Source organism: Rutidosis leptorrhynchoides, chromosome 3 (genome assembly GCF_046630445.1).
Source record: "Rutidosis leptorrhynchoides isolate AG116_Rl617_1_P2 chromosome 3, CSIRO_AGI_Rlap_v1, whole genome shotgun sequence".
Lineage (NCBI taxonomy): Eukaryota > Viridiplantae > Streptophyta > Magnoliopsida > Asterales > Asteraceae > Rutidosis > Rutidosis leptorrhynchoides.
This window is the reverse complement of record NC_092335.1, coordinates 518,568,310-518,585,143: the sequence shown is the minus strand read 5'-3', so window position 1 is coordinate 518,585,143 and position 16,834 is coordinate 518,568,310. Positions and strand designations below refer to the sequence as shown.

Below are 16,834 nucleotides of genomic sequence, written 5' to 3'. Positions count from 1 at the left end.
AGGTGTTTTCAAGAATCATAAAAGGTTTGAAAATAGACTGGAATTGTCAAGATACAAATGAGGTTTAAGATGAAATCAAGTGGCAACTTGAAGAATTATTTAGTTTCATATGTTATAATCAGTATTTTAATTCATTTTGATTGTCCAATATTATTCGTCCACAGTTAACAGTTCAATAATTTATATACCGTTTAATATATAATATTCGAAGTAATTAATACGTGTCGTGACCCGTATACGTCTCAGACTCGATCACAACTCAAAGTATATATATTATTATAGAATGAACCTCAACCCTGTATAGAGAACTCGATCATTACTGCATATAGAGTGTCTATGGTGATTCCAAATAATAGATATAGATGCGTCGATATGATATGTCAAAACCTTGTATACGTGTCCCGATATTTAAAGTGCGTAAAATAAATAACAGAAATTAAATAACGATAAATAAAGTGCGTAAAGTAAATAACAGAAATTAAATGACGATAAATAAAATTGTGAGAATGTAAATTGCGATAAAATAAATTGCGATAAACAAAATGTAATCAGTTAGCTAGGAACAGTTAGCTAGGATTTTGTTAGCGTGGATTCTTAATAGAATTTCATATTGTTAATTAATCTGTTTCTAATCAATTTTTATTGTGTCCATTATTTCTTCGTTATGCCACTTGATGGATTCTGATAGATCAAAATCCAAATATGTAATTGGATGAATATGGTTATTCTGTGGTGAACGGATTTGTATATCGGTGGATGTAAGTAGGATAGTATATGACTTGTTGAAACAGATTCGAAGAACGTACAATGTAACTTATTAATGTGAAATTTAAATAGTCCTCGGGTATTACCTACCCGTTAAAATATTTTCACCATTAACAGTTTGTACAAGAGAATTTTTAATTACAATCTTTATGAAAGCATATATACTTATATATTTTCTTCAGATTTATTCATGGATTTAATGAGTTAATATGATATTAAACTCATTTGCTTTTCGGTTGGAACTAGAATAAATAATCTCTAAAACTTTAGAGATTACATATTCGCCATGTCGAACGAAGATAAATGAGGTAGAGTGATACGTAGAACGAAGATCATACCCAAAGTACATATGATGATATTGAAGCATGGATTGTTGATGGTACTGGTGCTGTTATTGATTGTACTGTTGGTGCCGGTGATGTTGCTGAAGCTGGTACATTTTGCACCATATTCTCCGAATAGATTTTTCGAGCACGAAGTTCGTTGACTTATTACTCCAGGATAATTGTCGGTCAGAACGAGCGGATGAATAAGGTTTAGAATTGTGGATAGAATATAATCTTGTTGAGTTACCCTGGAAATGAGACTGAAAATTGTGTCTCGAAAAGGTTCGCCGGTAAACGCTTCAGGTTCATTGTCAAGAGATGAATTCGGTTGGTGGAAGGGATTGCTTTCTGCGCATTTCCATTAATTAAGTCGTCTACGATCCCATCAGATGCATTGATAATGGCTGATTGGTTGATTCATGGCGATGACGCTGTTTTCGGAGCTTAGGTGAACATCTATGTCGGAATAGCTGTCGGAATAACTATCGAAATAGCTATCGGAATCTGAGGGACTCGAACTGGTTGCAGGATTCATCTCGTACGATCAGATGAAGGATTTTCGATAAGAAATAGATTATAGGATGTAGATTAGTACCCTGCAATACATAATTTACATATACATATATTACTAGAATCCCATAAGTTACGAAGGAATCTACGGAAGCTGTCAGGAAAAGATAACAATAACATATATGCTAAGATATGAATTAGCAGATACGCTAAGATACGAATTTTGTCTATACACTATTTATGCAATCATTGCAGTAAGATGTGTCTAGACTAGGAATGATAAGCAGGTAATTTCCTAAGGATAAGTAGATGATTTTCGACACGAATGATAAGCAAAACTTTTGACATGCAGACACGGTCGAAGTCCAGACTCACTAATGCATCTAAATAATTATCAGTTAGATATACTAATGCAAGACCTGGTTCGCTAAGACCACCGCTCTGATACCAACTGAAAGGACCCGTCTTAATCCATCCGGACGAAGTCCATATCGATTACAAATGATTCACAACAGTTGACTACATCGCGAGGTAATTGACCTCTATATGATAAATTTTACAAACATTGCATTCATTTTTAGAAGACAAACTTTCGTTACATCGACAGTTGACAGGCATGTAAAGCATTTCATAATATATCCAAATATAATTGACTTAATAATAATCTTGATGAACTCAACGACTCGAATGCAACATCTTTTGAAATATATCATGAATGACTCCAAGTAATATCTCTAATATGAGCAAATGCACAGCGGAAGATTTCTTTCGTACCTGAGAATAAACATGCTTTAAAGTGTCAACCAAAAGGTTGGTGAGTTCATTAGTTTATCATAAAGAATCATTTCATAATTTTAATAGACCACAAGATTTCATACTTCCATTTCTCATAATCATACGTCCCATGCATAGAGACAAAAATATCATTCATATGGATTGAACACCTGGTAACCGACATTCACAATATGCATATAAGAATATCCCCATCATTCCGGGATCCTCCATCGGACATGATATAAATTCCGAAGTACTAAAGCATCCGGTACTTTGGATGGGGCTTGTTGGGCCCGATAGATATATCTTTAGAGTTCGCGTCAATTAGGGTGTCTGTTCCCTAATTCTTAGATTACCAGACTTAATAAAAAGGGGCATATTCAGTTTCGATCATTCAACCATAGAACGTAATTTTGATTACTTGTGTCTATTTCGTAAAACAGTTATAAAAGTTGCGCATGTATTCTCAGCCCAAAAATATAAAGGGTAAAAAGGTAAATGAAACTCACCATACTGTATTTTGTAGTAAAAATACATATGACATCATTTAACAAGTGTAGGGTTGATCTCGGATTCACGAACCTATATCATTTATATATATTAACACATATATTTGTAATCAAACAAATTTATTATATCTTAAATTATATATTATATATATATTTAATTTGTATGTATCTTTAAAAATGACTAATGTTTATATAATTATATTAATATTTATATATGATTAACATTATACTAAAAATACATCATTTGTTATATATGAATATTTATATAAAAAAATATGTTTATAATATGTAATGTTATTATAAGTATAATTTTATATACATAATATTTATTTGTTGTAAAAATAATAATGATAATACTAGTAATAAAAATAATGATAATAATAATAATGATAATAATTTGTAAAAATATTAATACTTATGTTCATAATAATAATAATAATAATAATAATAATAATAATAATAATAATAATAATAATAATAATAATAATAATAATAATAATAATAATAATAATATAAAGAATAATAATAATAATATTAATGAAAATACTACCTCAATAGAAGTAGCTCTTAAAAAAAGTAAATGCTTAAGTCCGGGCTTGAGCCTGCGACCTCCCGCTCACACGAAAACTTCCTTAACCATTCGGCCACTTCTATTTTTCTGAATTAAGTCATAACCCAATATATATGCGTATATCCCGTTCTATATTTTACAGCCCACAAGTTTTGTGTAGTTCGGCCCAACTTTTACAAAGTCCGATTAAAGATAGACGGCCAATAAATCAAAAGTTTATGGTTTCAGTTTGTTGTCAACAGATCTTGAAATCATTGGCCTAACAGAATCTGTATGACCCAACATAAGAAGAAAAGGAACGGCCCAAATCTCTAAGTAAGTCACGATCCAAATACAATTCAATTTGATTAGTTGTGTTTAGGAAAGAAAAAAAAAATAAAAAAAATGTCGGCCACTAGTGTTCCTCATACCCCCATATATTCCTTTCTCTTAAAGTAAAAAGCGTATATATATAAAAATATTATTACACAGGCTGAATCAACAAAAAATAAATGTAGTAGTCGAGCAGTTGTAGTGATAATAATAATTTAAATCGGTTAGCAGGAGACCGAAAGTAATATAATAATGTTCGAATGGGTTTGTGTCATCATCATCACTTTTGGTTACCAACTCCATACGTCGTTTGCATATTAACGAGTTGTTCTAACAAGGAACAGAAAGGTGGGTAACTGAATCAGCTGCATCCTTGCAGCTTACATTCAAACAATGAAAGAGAAAAAAAAATTAAAATGAAAACTTTTGCAGTAGCTAGTTTATGGTGATGGTGGTATTTGAAATAAACAGAAATAGATGAATTTTAATGGTGGTTGTAAAGTGGTTTCATGGTGGACAGTAGTTGAGCAGGAACCAAAAAAATATATAGGTGTTGCAGTGGGTGGTGAATGGTGGTGAACGAAGATGACAGGAGTGACTCCCGTGATGGTTGGGTTATGGTTATCGATTGTAAAACAGATATATAGAGGCAAGGGATGGTTTAGGATTTCACAAAAGAAAATACAAGGTGATTGGTGATCGAGTTATCTATCAAAGTGGTGATATGGGTGGCAGTTTGGATGGGTTTGGGTGATGTTCTTAAACTGAAAAGCAGCAGGCTGGGAATAGTGTAGCATTCGTGGCTGTTTAGTGGCGATGTTCGAACAAAACAAATGGCGATATCAATAATCGATCCATATAACCACAAGAGGGTTTTCGATTTTTATGATTGATAACCGAATCAACAGACTACGATGGGGTTGACATTGGTCTCGAGAAAGAGAAGACGTAAAAGAGCAATTAGCAATGGTTTACAATGAGTAGGATGTTTCATATCGATGTTTCTAAGTAGTTTATGAGCTGCTTATGAGTTATTGAGTTGGGGTCTGTGACCCAACAGTTCAATCAGTATAAGTATTATAACTGTAGTTAACAGTGATCGAAAAAGGGTATGTTGAAAGACTCGATCGAGTACGGGTTGCAACAAAAGTTGAATAATAATAATAGAGATAAGTGGGTTTCGGTTATTACATCAAGCTCGTGATGGTGGTGGATGTTATGGTTGATCATGGTGTGAAGTAGTGGTCATGTAAGGTGATTTGTTATGATGGTGGGGGTGGCCGATGGTGATGCAAGATGGTCGGTTGTTATGGTGATGCTCACGGGTGTGATGGTTCTAAATTGGTCATGGAAGAGGAAGGTGGTATAGGTGTTGATTGAATGGTGATGGTGTATGAGGTTGTGTGTGTTAATATTTCTCATGAAGTATATATATATATATATATATATATATATATATATATATATATATATATATATATATATATATATATATATATATATATATATATATATATATATATATATATATATATATATGTTAAAGAATTATGGATATATGAAGTTGAATTTAAACGTGGATATGTCTACATCTATATTTTAATAGGTTAGTGGATGAATTGGGAAAAGTAACACACTAAGGAAAGAAAGGAACAGTTAGCCATCGGTACTTTGGACATATTCATTCTACCGACACCTTTCTAATGAAATGTTATATCGTGGTTCATTGCTAAACACTTATCTTATAAAAGTGTTCCTAAAAATTCCCAAATTTTTAGATTAAATATATTTAATTATTTCACTCATTATCTGATTGAAACCTGATTAAAAATGTTCGATAAATATTTATTTTATGTTCCAATTAATATATACGGAGTACAAATATTTAAACTTAAAAGGATAAAATTTTTTTTATCAAACCTAAAATCTTCGTAATCAATTTACAGTTCAATTTTTATTTTCAATCTTTTTAAACACGTAATAGAACTATATGAACGCTGGCGAAAAGTCAACCGAGTTGTACTGACGTTTACTATTTAAGCTCGAAATCATTCATATTCCCTTTCTATATATAAACAGTTTTTAAATAGCAAAGTTAAATGCTAAAACAATTATATTATATATTTTTTAAACAAACAGATTTAATATAACTTTATATATTTACAAGTACTATTTATTTACATATTTATACATATATCTATATATTTTATAGTTTGCATTAATCACATTTTACTTTATTTATTTTACAATATAAATCCTAATAATCATACTATATAATATTCTAAATTATATTTCAAATTATAAATACCTATTTAAATATATATATATGTTATCTATTTACAAACAATTGCTCGCGAATCGTCGGGAGTAGTCAAGGGTTAAATGAACACATAAACATAGTTTCCAAAATTTTCTAAACTCCACATTACATACTATGCTTTATCGTATCGAAATCATATAAAGATTAAGTTCAAATTTAGTCAGAAATTCTCGGGTCGTCACAATATGTAAGTTTGTTTTCTTGTAAATAATTGATGAATGATTTATAATATTTTTGTAATTTTGTGAGATATTTCTTGGTAGTTGCCAAATGATGGTTCCCACATGTGTTGGTCACTCACAAGGACTGCTAAGAGCTGATCATTGGAGTGTATATATCAATAGTAAATTCATTTAGAAGCTGTGTATTGTACGAGGACGAATACAGGTGCATACGAGTAGAATTGTTGATGAAAATGAATGAGAAAGCAATTGTAAGCATTTTTGTTAAGCAGAAGTACTTTGATATAGGTCTAGAAGTCTTTAAAAAGTGTACTAATACATCTTAATATACTACATGTATATACATTTTAACGGGGTCGTTAAGTCATCGTTAGTCGTTACATGTAAGTATTGTTTTGAAACCTTTAAGTTAACGATCTCATTTAATGTTGTTAACCCAATGTTTATTATATCTAATGAGATTTTAAATTATTACATTATCATGATATTATAGTGTATGAATATATCTTAATGTGATATATATACATTAAAATGTCGTTACAACGATAATCGTAACATATATGTCTCGTTTCGAAATTCTTAAGTTAGTAGTATTGTTTTACATATGTAGTTCATTGTTAACACACTTAATAATATATTTAATTATCATTTTATCATGTTAAATATAGTTTAACAATATCTTAATATGATACATATGTATTTAGTAAGACGTTGTTATAACGATAATCGTTATATATATCTTTTCGAGTTTCTTAACTTAGTAGTCTCATTATTATGTATGTAACTCATTGTTAATATACCTAATGAGATACTTACTTAACATAATATCATGTTAACTATATATATATATATATATATATATATATATATATATATATATATATATATATATATATATATATATATATATATATATATATATATATATATATATCATATAGTTTTTACAAATTTTACCGTTCGTGAATCGCCGGTCAATTTGGGTGGTCAATTGTCTTCATGAAACCTATTTCAAATAATCAAGTCTTAACAAGTTTGATTGCTTAACATGTTGAAAACATTTAATCATGTAAATATAGTTTTCATTTAATATATAATCATGGGATAGTCATGGAAAAGTTCGGGACACTACAGATTGGGGATACGCTACCTAATCCTAATCAAATCCAAAAGCAAGATCTTTTAAAGCAACTACGCGAGTCCACTAGTTCCCACGCTTACCCGAGCCATCGAATCCATGCAAATCTATAAAAAAAATGTAAACAACGAGAGGGTAAGCTAATGCTTAGTGAGTGAGAATATACTACATACATATATATGCATAAAATGAATACGCATCGCCAACACACAAATAGTAAAACACATACCGCAATCCGAGCATAACTAAGCAAAGTTATACCTATCGTACCACCAAGCCAAATTCGTAAGATTAGCTACAACATACAATAAGTATATATATACGTATAAACAAGATACATCCGAAAATACAACAAGGTTAACCCCTTAACCTTAAACCCATGAAGGTTGGCCGAACAACCCGAGCCTTAGTGAATTCGTGCAACCCGAGATTCACTTCCTTCACCACTTCTACAACCGAGGACGGCCGTACTACCTGTGCCTTAGTGAATTCGTACAACCCGAGATTCACTACCTCATCAATAAGATGACCGAACAACCCGAGTCATCATGAATCCGCACAACCCGAGATTCGCTACCTCATCAAAACCCACATCATCGGGGTTACTTAACCGTAACTCAATATCAATCTCACTACATCGGAATTATATAACTCCATATCACAAGTCCATGTGATAACATACACACGAAGTGTGCACCTTGCCAAAGGTGGTCAACTAAAATGTACAACCGTGCCAATTGGACTTATTACACAAACGCATCAAATCCACATATATATGAAGTGAGTACTATAACCGAGAACCACTTCACCCGACCCGCACCCATCCTACACATACATATGCACATAGGATATTAACACTCACCTTGACGTCTTGATGAATGCAACCGAAAAATTCCGCAACACGTCAATGGAAAGTACCTATTCCATTATCACAATACAAACAACACAATTAGGGTGGACTTGCAAACCAACCAAATTGATACTTAGTGCAATTTCGATCCAAATGCACTTCTAAGCACAAACCGCGCCCAAACTAACCAATAATCACTAACACAAGTGAAAATGGTCCTAATACGCCAATTAAACCCGAACACAAGTGTTAAGCACTCGTCTTGTCCAAAATGACACACAAACCCTAATTTTGACCCATTTCAAAATTTGTCAACCAAATACCCCCAAATGGGTTCCAACACTTCCATAATCACTAACACTAATGATTATACCCATTATCAAAGCCTAATCATGGCCAAAACATCAACCAACCCAAAACCCGCCAAGTGACAAGAATAACTAGTCACCATAAACCCACTTCATCATCAAAAAGGGTTTCACAACTGATCAAGCTCAAACCCTAACTTGAATATCAATTCTAACAAATGAAATTTGGAGTTTGAACTTACCAATACTACCACAACGTAGCCGTGAACGAGATGACCAACTTTAAAACCCGAGCTTTGGCGAGAATCCAACTCCTTCTTCTCCAAATCAAGCTCTCTCTCTCTCTCTCTCTCTCTCTCTAAACCCTTTCTCTCTCTCTAGATGCAAGTGTGTGAGTGAAAAAAGGTGAAATGAGGATAAGATAGCCAATAGATCAGTTTTGTGGCTCATAAACCGACCCCAAGTGAAAAGACCCAAATACCCCTCATTTAACTCTTTTAAAAATTTCCAACAGCACTCACTTAGGACCAAAAGCGGCGCTCCTAGGCCAGGAGCTGCGCTCCTAGAGACTTCCAGCTCACAACTTGAAATTAAAAATGTCCGGACTCGAATTACGGTCGTCTGGGCTTTTGATTCGCCTCAAAATGGTTTCCAACACCCGACACCTCAAACAATATATTATTAATAAAATAATATACTTCATCGTTTAAACACCTCTCGGAACATTTGTGCTACGAAAAATGGGGTGTTACAACAACGTTTAGTATATATAGGTTAATTAATGTTAAATAAAAGAATTTACATTTTACACCCCTAGTTCGGGGGTGAATCGTTATGTTGATGAATTTTTGGGGGGGCTGAAGTGTAAGTTTGGTGAATTGTTATCTTTTTTGAGGATTTTGAGTATCTGACGACACAAACCAGCACGACGTTTAGTATATAAAGGTTAATTATTACAATTAATTTTCACAAATCTTTTTTTAAAAGGCAATAAATTATAGTGATACTTAAAAAAGTTACACGTAAGGAGCATGAGAGCTCATGCTGGTCTCTACTATATGTACATAGTGAACACGACTAAAATAGAGAAACAATATCAACACGAATTACAGAAACAACAATAGGATGCGAAGGGTGCATCCAAATGAGAATGAGCTGCTCAAATCACGAAACAAAGATCCACGGATTGACAAGCCAACTATGTCAATCAATCGTCACGTGTTTAAGTCTTCTCGATATCCACTCATAGCTCATTATTTGAATCCTGTTTAGTGCAATCGGAAGGTTCCAATCTTTATTTTTAAACACCTTCTCATTTCGATTCTTCCAAATTAAATACCCGTTTGTCCACTCCATAGATTTCCAATTTATTCTCCCATCTTTGAAATTTGATAACTCGATTTTCCACAAAACGCTTCCACAATTGATAAGTTATTGAAATGACCCAAGTCCCACCAAGTATAAACTTTTGAACAAACATCAAAGGCGTGTTGACATAGGATTAAAGCATGCTAGGTGGACTCGATATCATTATCACATAGAGGACATCTCAACGAATGTAGATCAATACCTCGCTTATCTAGCTCGAACAAAACCGGTAGCCTATGCTTTCGACTCGCCAAATAAAAATCTCGACCTTTTTCGAAACTAAGTTGTTGAGCCATGTTTCAAAGCTACTTGGACCTGCTAAAAATAGCTTCTCGACTAAAAGGCTAGATAGATTACTAACTGTGAATAACCCATTGTGAGGCGGTTGCCAAATGTTTCGAGAAAACAAGCTGCACAGTTCTGACCAAATCAATAAGTGATGTAAGTTCACTAGCAGAACGACTGAAGGGTGATCTAGACCAATTCCCTGCAAACAGAAAATTAGATCTGTCTCACACAATCCGATCATTAATTTTCGCACCGTGTTCGTTTATAATTGGAATAGCCTGCTGAATTTTAATTTTAGATTCTCGTTGCCTAGCCAAGTATAGTTCCAGAATGAAGTGCTTGCGCCGTCACTAACCACATTTAGAAACGAATTTCAAAATTGAATGTTTGCCTCGTCCATCTCTTTACCTGCAATGATAAATTTATTCAAGGTACCAAATGGATTAAAAACACGTGTGGAGCAATCCAAGTTAAGATAACCCGAGGGCCCATAAAGACTCTTAATGACCCTAACCCACAAGGATGAGGATTCGGTTTTAAATCTCCACCATCACTTGCCAATTAATGCCCAATTTTTACATTTCAATGACCCGAGATTTAGGCCACCCTCCGAATAAGGAAGGATGATGTATTTCCATTTTACCCACGAAATTATTATTATCTTCCGACCCGACCCAAAAGAAATTTCTCCTCACACACTCTAATTTTTTAATAACACTTGACGGAGCATGAAAAAGCGAGAAATAATACGGCAGAAGACTACTTCTAACCGACTTAATAAGTGTCAAGCGTCCATCAAATGACATCATCTAGCCCTCCAATCCGAAAGTCTTTTTTCAAATTTCTCAATGACCGGTTTCCAACTATTATACTTGTACATTTTCGCACCAATTGAAAGACCAAGATATGTTGATGGAAAGGTCCCAAAATTACAACCAAAAATAGATGCCATGTTACTCACATCTTCATTACATACACTAATTCCATAAAGAAGACTTTTATGAGGATTAACTTTAAGACTGGATGCTAACTCGAAACATTTGAGGATCAACATTAGATTATGAATGTTACCCGAATCCCAATGCTCAAAATAAATGGTGTCATCCGCGTATTGAAGATGGGAACTATTAACTCTATCATTAGTTTATTACCCACATCAACACCTATGTATAGTCATTGATCAATAGTCGAATTTGTTAGAGTATTTAATCCTTCTGCCGCGATAATGAAAAGAAAAGGCGAAAGTGGATCGCCTTGGTGCACGCCTCTTTCGAAAGTGAATTAATTTTTTGGGGACCCGTTAATTAGAATGGAAATGGATGCCGATTTGAGGCATGAAAATATCCATTTTCTCCATTTATCTCCAAACTCCATATTTTTCATGATTTCCAATAAAACTTCCCAACTTAAGGAATCGAAAGCCTTTTCAAAATCTACCTTAAAGAATAGACTATCAAATCGGGAAGATTTAAGATAATCCAAAACTTCATTCGCGATAAGTGCACCATCTAGAATGTACCTACCTTTAATAAAGGCACTTTGCTCCTCGCCGATAGGTCTGGCACAAGTCTTCTGATGCGATTTGAAAGGATTTTCGAGACGATTTTGTAGTAGCTCCCGATCAAACTTATTGAACGAAATTCACAAAGTTCCAACGGGTCCGTTTTTTTGGGATTAAAGTCACAAAAGACGCATTGCACCTATTTGATATCTCTCCCGTTTTCCAAAACCATCTTATTACTTCAATAATTTCGATTTCATTTGTCGGCCAAAACTTTTTAAAGAAATGTATTTTAAACCCATCTAGACAGGGCGCCTTGTTACTACCGCAATCATTTAACGCATTCCAAATTTCAGTCTCCCCGAATGGCAGTTCCAGATTTTGAGCAGATTCAGCAGATAACCTGTTTGTACAGAACTGGTTCCAGTTAAATGATTTTGAAAAAATAAGCCTGCAAGTGTCGGTTTTTCTAAACTGTTTCTCGAAATGTTGAAAGCTACTCTATTTAATTTCAGTTTTTACTTTAATAATAATACTTATATTTTTTTAATAACATCTCTTAAATCTCTTAATAAGATTAAAATATCAAAAATAAAATAAATTAATACAGTAAGAATACATTATATTATATTATGATTTATAATTTATTTTATATTTTATATAAATATTAAAGGATGGAGAAAATAATAATAATAATAATAATAATAATAATAATAATAATAATAATAATAATAATAATAATAATAATAATAATAATAATAATAATAATATTATTATTATTATTATTATTATTATTATCGAAATAATAATAATAATAATAATAATAATAATAATAATAATAATAATAATAATAATAATAATAATAATAATAATAATAATAATAATAATAATAATAATAATAATAATAAGAAGAAAAAATTACGCCGTTGATACCTGTGGTTTGTACACTTTTGCACCGTTACACCTAAACTTTTATTTTTGTGTGGTTGGTACCTGAGTTTTGGTTGATTATCACCATTGGCACCCCATGCTAACGTCTGTTTATTGTTAACCGTTAACTCCTCACATGTGCAAATGCGAGGGTATTTTTGTCCCTTCCACTATTTTTTTCCTATTTGTTTCCCTATTATGTGCATCGCATGTGAACTTCTGATTTACTCATTTGCGTGTGATTTACAAATATCTGAACAGTTTCTCATCGGGTAATATTAGAGTATAATGAGCTTGATTTTGCTTTTAAAACTTCATCAGTTAATAATTCAATCAGCAGAGGCACTTCAAATTGAAGCTCCCGATCTTTATGTGCGTCAAAGTCCAGTACCTAATGCATATACTCTACCCATAAATGGTAAAAATCCGTTTGTTGTTCATACAAGCCTTGTAGAGCTGCTTACAAGAAAGGAATTGCAGGTAAGATATTATTTTTATACAGATTTTAACGTAATAAATATCATCATTCGCAAATCTAGGGGTAAGATCACTATTTGCACACATAATTTAACAATCTGATTGGCCCTTTATTTGACCTAAAGTCAAAGACTTGTTGATCCCATTATACATAGTCTCTTTTTTTTTTTTGCACACGAACATCACCTTTTGTTATTTCACCTATAAATTCATTGTACAATCAGAATTTCTATATTCCCATATAGCACTAGTACATCAATTTTCTAATCAATTTTCTAGATTTGGGGTTACGAATCGATTTTGGGTTCCACCTCTGTCGTATCCACCGGTGGCCTTGAACACCGTTGCCTTTGTCGCCACCTCTGTTTCAAATTTTGCTTTGAATTTCAATATTTTTTAGATTTGAATTAGGGTTTATGTTGATTTCGGAATAAACTGAATGGTGGTATCGTATAGTATGGTGTTTTTAATAGGGGAACAAATAGTGAAAGGGACGAAAATACCCTCACATGTGTTGCACATGTGAGGGGTTAACGGTTAACATTAAACAAACGTTAGCATGAGGTACTAATGGTGATAGTTAACCAAAACTCAGGTACCAATCACGCAAAAATAAAAGTTTAAGTGTAACGGTGCAAAAGTGTACAAATCACTGGTACTAACGGCGTAATTTTTCCAAATAATAATAACTAGTTGTGGAGCCCTCGCTTCGTACCGGGGGCTCCGTTTTGAATGCGAGTTAAAAAAAAGTCTTGATCTATTTTGTAAAAAAGAATTTTTTTCGACATCTAACATTGAAGGGTTGTTCCTTTTGTGAAAGTTGCTACTTTTAGCGTTCCTTTTTTATTTTTTTATTTTTTATTTTTTTTAAAGTTAGTTGATCTATTTTGTAAAAAAGAATGTTTTTCGACATCTTTTAGTAGCATTGAAGGGTTCTTCCTTTTATGAAAGTTGCCTCTTTTATCGTTGAGGAAAAAAAAAAGTAGTTGATTTTTTTGTAAAAAAAGAATTTTTTTCGACGTATTTGGGTAACATTGAAAGGTTGGTTCTTTTACGAAAGTTATTTCTTTTATCGTTAGAGACAAAAAAAAGGTGAAATGACGAAAATACCCCTAATTACTATTGATAAATAGTGCTACATGATTTTGTCTTTTAGATAGTATAGTAATAATAATAATAATAATAATAATAATAATAATAATAATAATAATAATAATAATAATAATAATAATTAATAATAATATTAATAATAATATTAATAATACACTAAAAAAATTGCAGCTTATCATTTTTAAATGTGAACACACTGTATGTTTCTTCATCATATAAAAAGAAGGTATTCAATTTGATGTTATCTATCAATAAATGCGTTGATCTTCAATTCCTCTCCATTTTTGAAATCTAAATTTCCTAGATGCAAAATTTAATGTCTACCAGACTCCCATTTTTAATCTCTCTCTTGCTCTCTCTCACATACCAATATTGCCAGAGCTCCTTCCAAACACTCAACTAAAAAATCTCTAAAAAATCTTTTGTGTGTTGTTCAAATTATATGATTATAAAGATGGGTTTCTCTTAAATTTCATAAATTTAGTCCAAAGATTCAATCTTTACAAACCTTTTCTTGCTTTTCATCCATATGGACCAAAAAAACTTTGATTCCAGCTTTGAAAGACCTTATTTTTATACTCAGCCACCACCCCCACCTCCGGCCACCATAAACTACCACTCACATGGGTTCAATCTGAATGATAAGGTGAGTCCAACACTTCTACTCATCATCATAATTCTTGCTATAATTTTCTTCATTTCTGGGTTGCTTCATCTTCTTGTTAGATATATTATGAGACCAATTAATAGGGATCCTGATGAGTTTGATAATGTGACTGCACTTCAAGGTCAATTACAACAACTGTTTCATCTTCATGACTCGGGTGTTGACCAGTCTTTCATTGACACATTGCCTGTTTTCACTTACAAATCAATTATTGGTGTGAAAGATCCTTTTGATTGTGCTGTGTGTTTGTGTGAGTTTGAAGGTGAAGATAAGCTTAGATTATTGCCAAAGTGTAGTCATGCTTTTCATATGGATTGTATTGATACATGGCTTTTGTCACATTCCACTTGTCCCCTTTGTAGAGGTAGCTTACTTTATGATCTTACTCCAAATTCTTGTTGTTCACCTTTAGTACTTGTTCTTGAATCTGGAAGTAATGAGATTTCTAGAGAGATTGGTAATTTTGATAATCCACATACTTCTTCATTTAGAAGAGTTAGTTCCCATTTGAGTCAAGAGGAATTTGAGTTTGAAAATAAGGGTGAGATGATGAAAGAAGAAGAAAATAGTAAAGAAAAAGTGGTTACTATTAAGCTTGGCAAGTTTAAAAATGTAGATGTTGGTGAGAGTAGTAGTGAGAAACAAATATTTGATGCTAGAAGGTGTTTTTCAATGGGGTCTTTTGAGTATGTAATGAATGAGAATTCATCTCTACAAGTACCAATTAGGACACAAGTTAAGAAACAAGCTAGTAAAAAATCTAGTCTTCCGATCACTCCATGTCACCATCCGGCAATGTCGGAATGTGGTGATGATTCAATGAGAGATTTCAAAGGAATGGAAGTTATAGGTAGTAGTGGTTGTGCAATTGGGAAGAGTAAAAGGGAGAGTTTTTCGGTTTCCAAGATTTGGTTAAGAGGGAAAAAGGAGACGCCTAATTCAACGGCGACAGCCGCCACCATTGGACCATCATCAAGGGGGTCTTTCTCGTTCCGTTTTCCAGTAAAACGGAACGAACTGAAAACAAATAGAAGGGCTAATTCTGAATTGGATATTGAGAGGTGGGAGAATGATCAAGAAATTGATATTTGTGAATGGTTAGATCCACCACCATTAGAAGCTTCAAACACACCCTCTTTTGCAAGGAAGACTCTACATTGGCTTATGGGTAGACAACAAATCAAGGGGGTTCATTCATCTTGCTCTACAAATGTTTGATATTTTTTTCTTGAATAGTTTATGGACACTATTCATTTTTGGTAGTGTGTAGATTATGATTAGTAAAAAAACACAAAAACGAGATCAAGACTATAAAAATCTCAACAGAAATTATATATGTGCAGTTTTTTGGATTTGTTTCTTGTGATTTTTCTAGAGTAGATTTATTTTTCCTGTCCCTTTTCCCAAAAATGCCCTCCGGAAAACAGGTCAAACAGGAATTACATAATCTTTGGTGGCCAAAATGTAGAATCATATGTATGGATGTGAAGATTTAAAAATTTATGGAGTACTCCTTAAGGCCTAGCTATATTAATCAAGATACGTTGCCATTGTTACTTTGTGATTACGTTTCATTAGCCAATAATTTTGTTATTAAATGTCAATAATAACTTTTAGCCTTGTAGTTGGTGTTACGATATCCGTAGATGACGTCTACACTCTATTTCAGAGTTTTTATCTGGAAAGGAAGGAAAAAGAATTGAAAAGAAATAAAAGATATTTAGTGTTCCTAAATTCTTTTAAAGAGAGAGAGAGAAATAAGTAGAATGAAAATTATGGCTAATTTTCTCTCCAACAGTTCTTTTCAAAATAATGTCATCCAGGATTAGCTGAAAATGAAAAAACTCGACGGTTTATTCATATTGTTATTTAAAAAATTCTATTGAAAATTTTAAAAAATATTGGTGGTTCATTTTAACGTATGTGTC

General features: G+C 32.6%; 1 protein-coding gene across 1 annotated transcript; it reads left to right on the top strand.

Annotated features, from left to right (window-relative positions):
- Positions 1-14,527: 14,527 nt before the first annotated feature.
- Positions 14,528-16,403, top strand: LOC139898308 (RING-H2 finger protein ATL13-like). Its single transcript, XM_071881037.1, has one exon. The coding sequence runs from the start codon at positions 14,769-14,771 to the stop codon at positions 16,122-16,124; it is 1,356 nt and encodes a 451-aa protein (XP_071737138.1). The 5' UTR covers positions 14,528-14,768; the 3' UTR covers positions 16,125-16,403.
- The last annotated feature ends 431 nt before the right edge of the window (positions 16,404-16,834 follow it).

Bases quoted from the DNA above. Each gene is read 5' to 3' on its own strand.
- LOC139898308 (XM_071881037.1), top strand. From the start codon at position 14,769: ATGGACCAAAAAAACTTTGATTCCAGCTTTGAAAGACCTTATTTTTAT.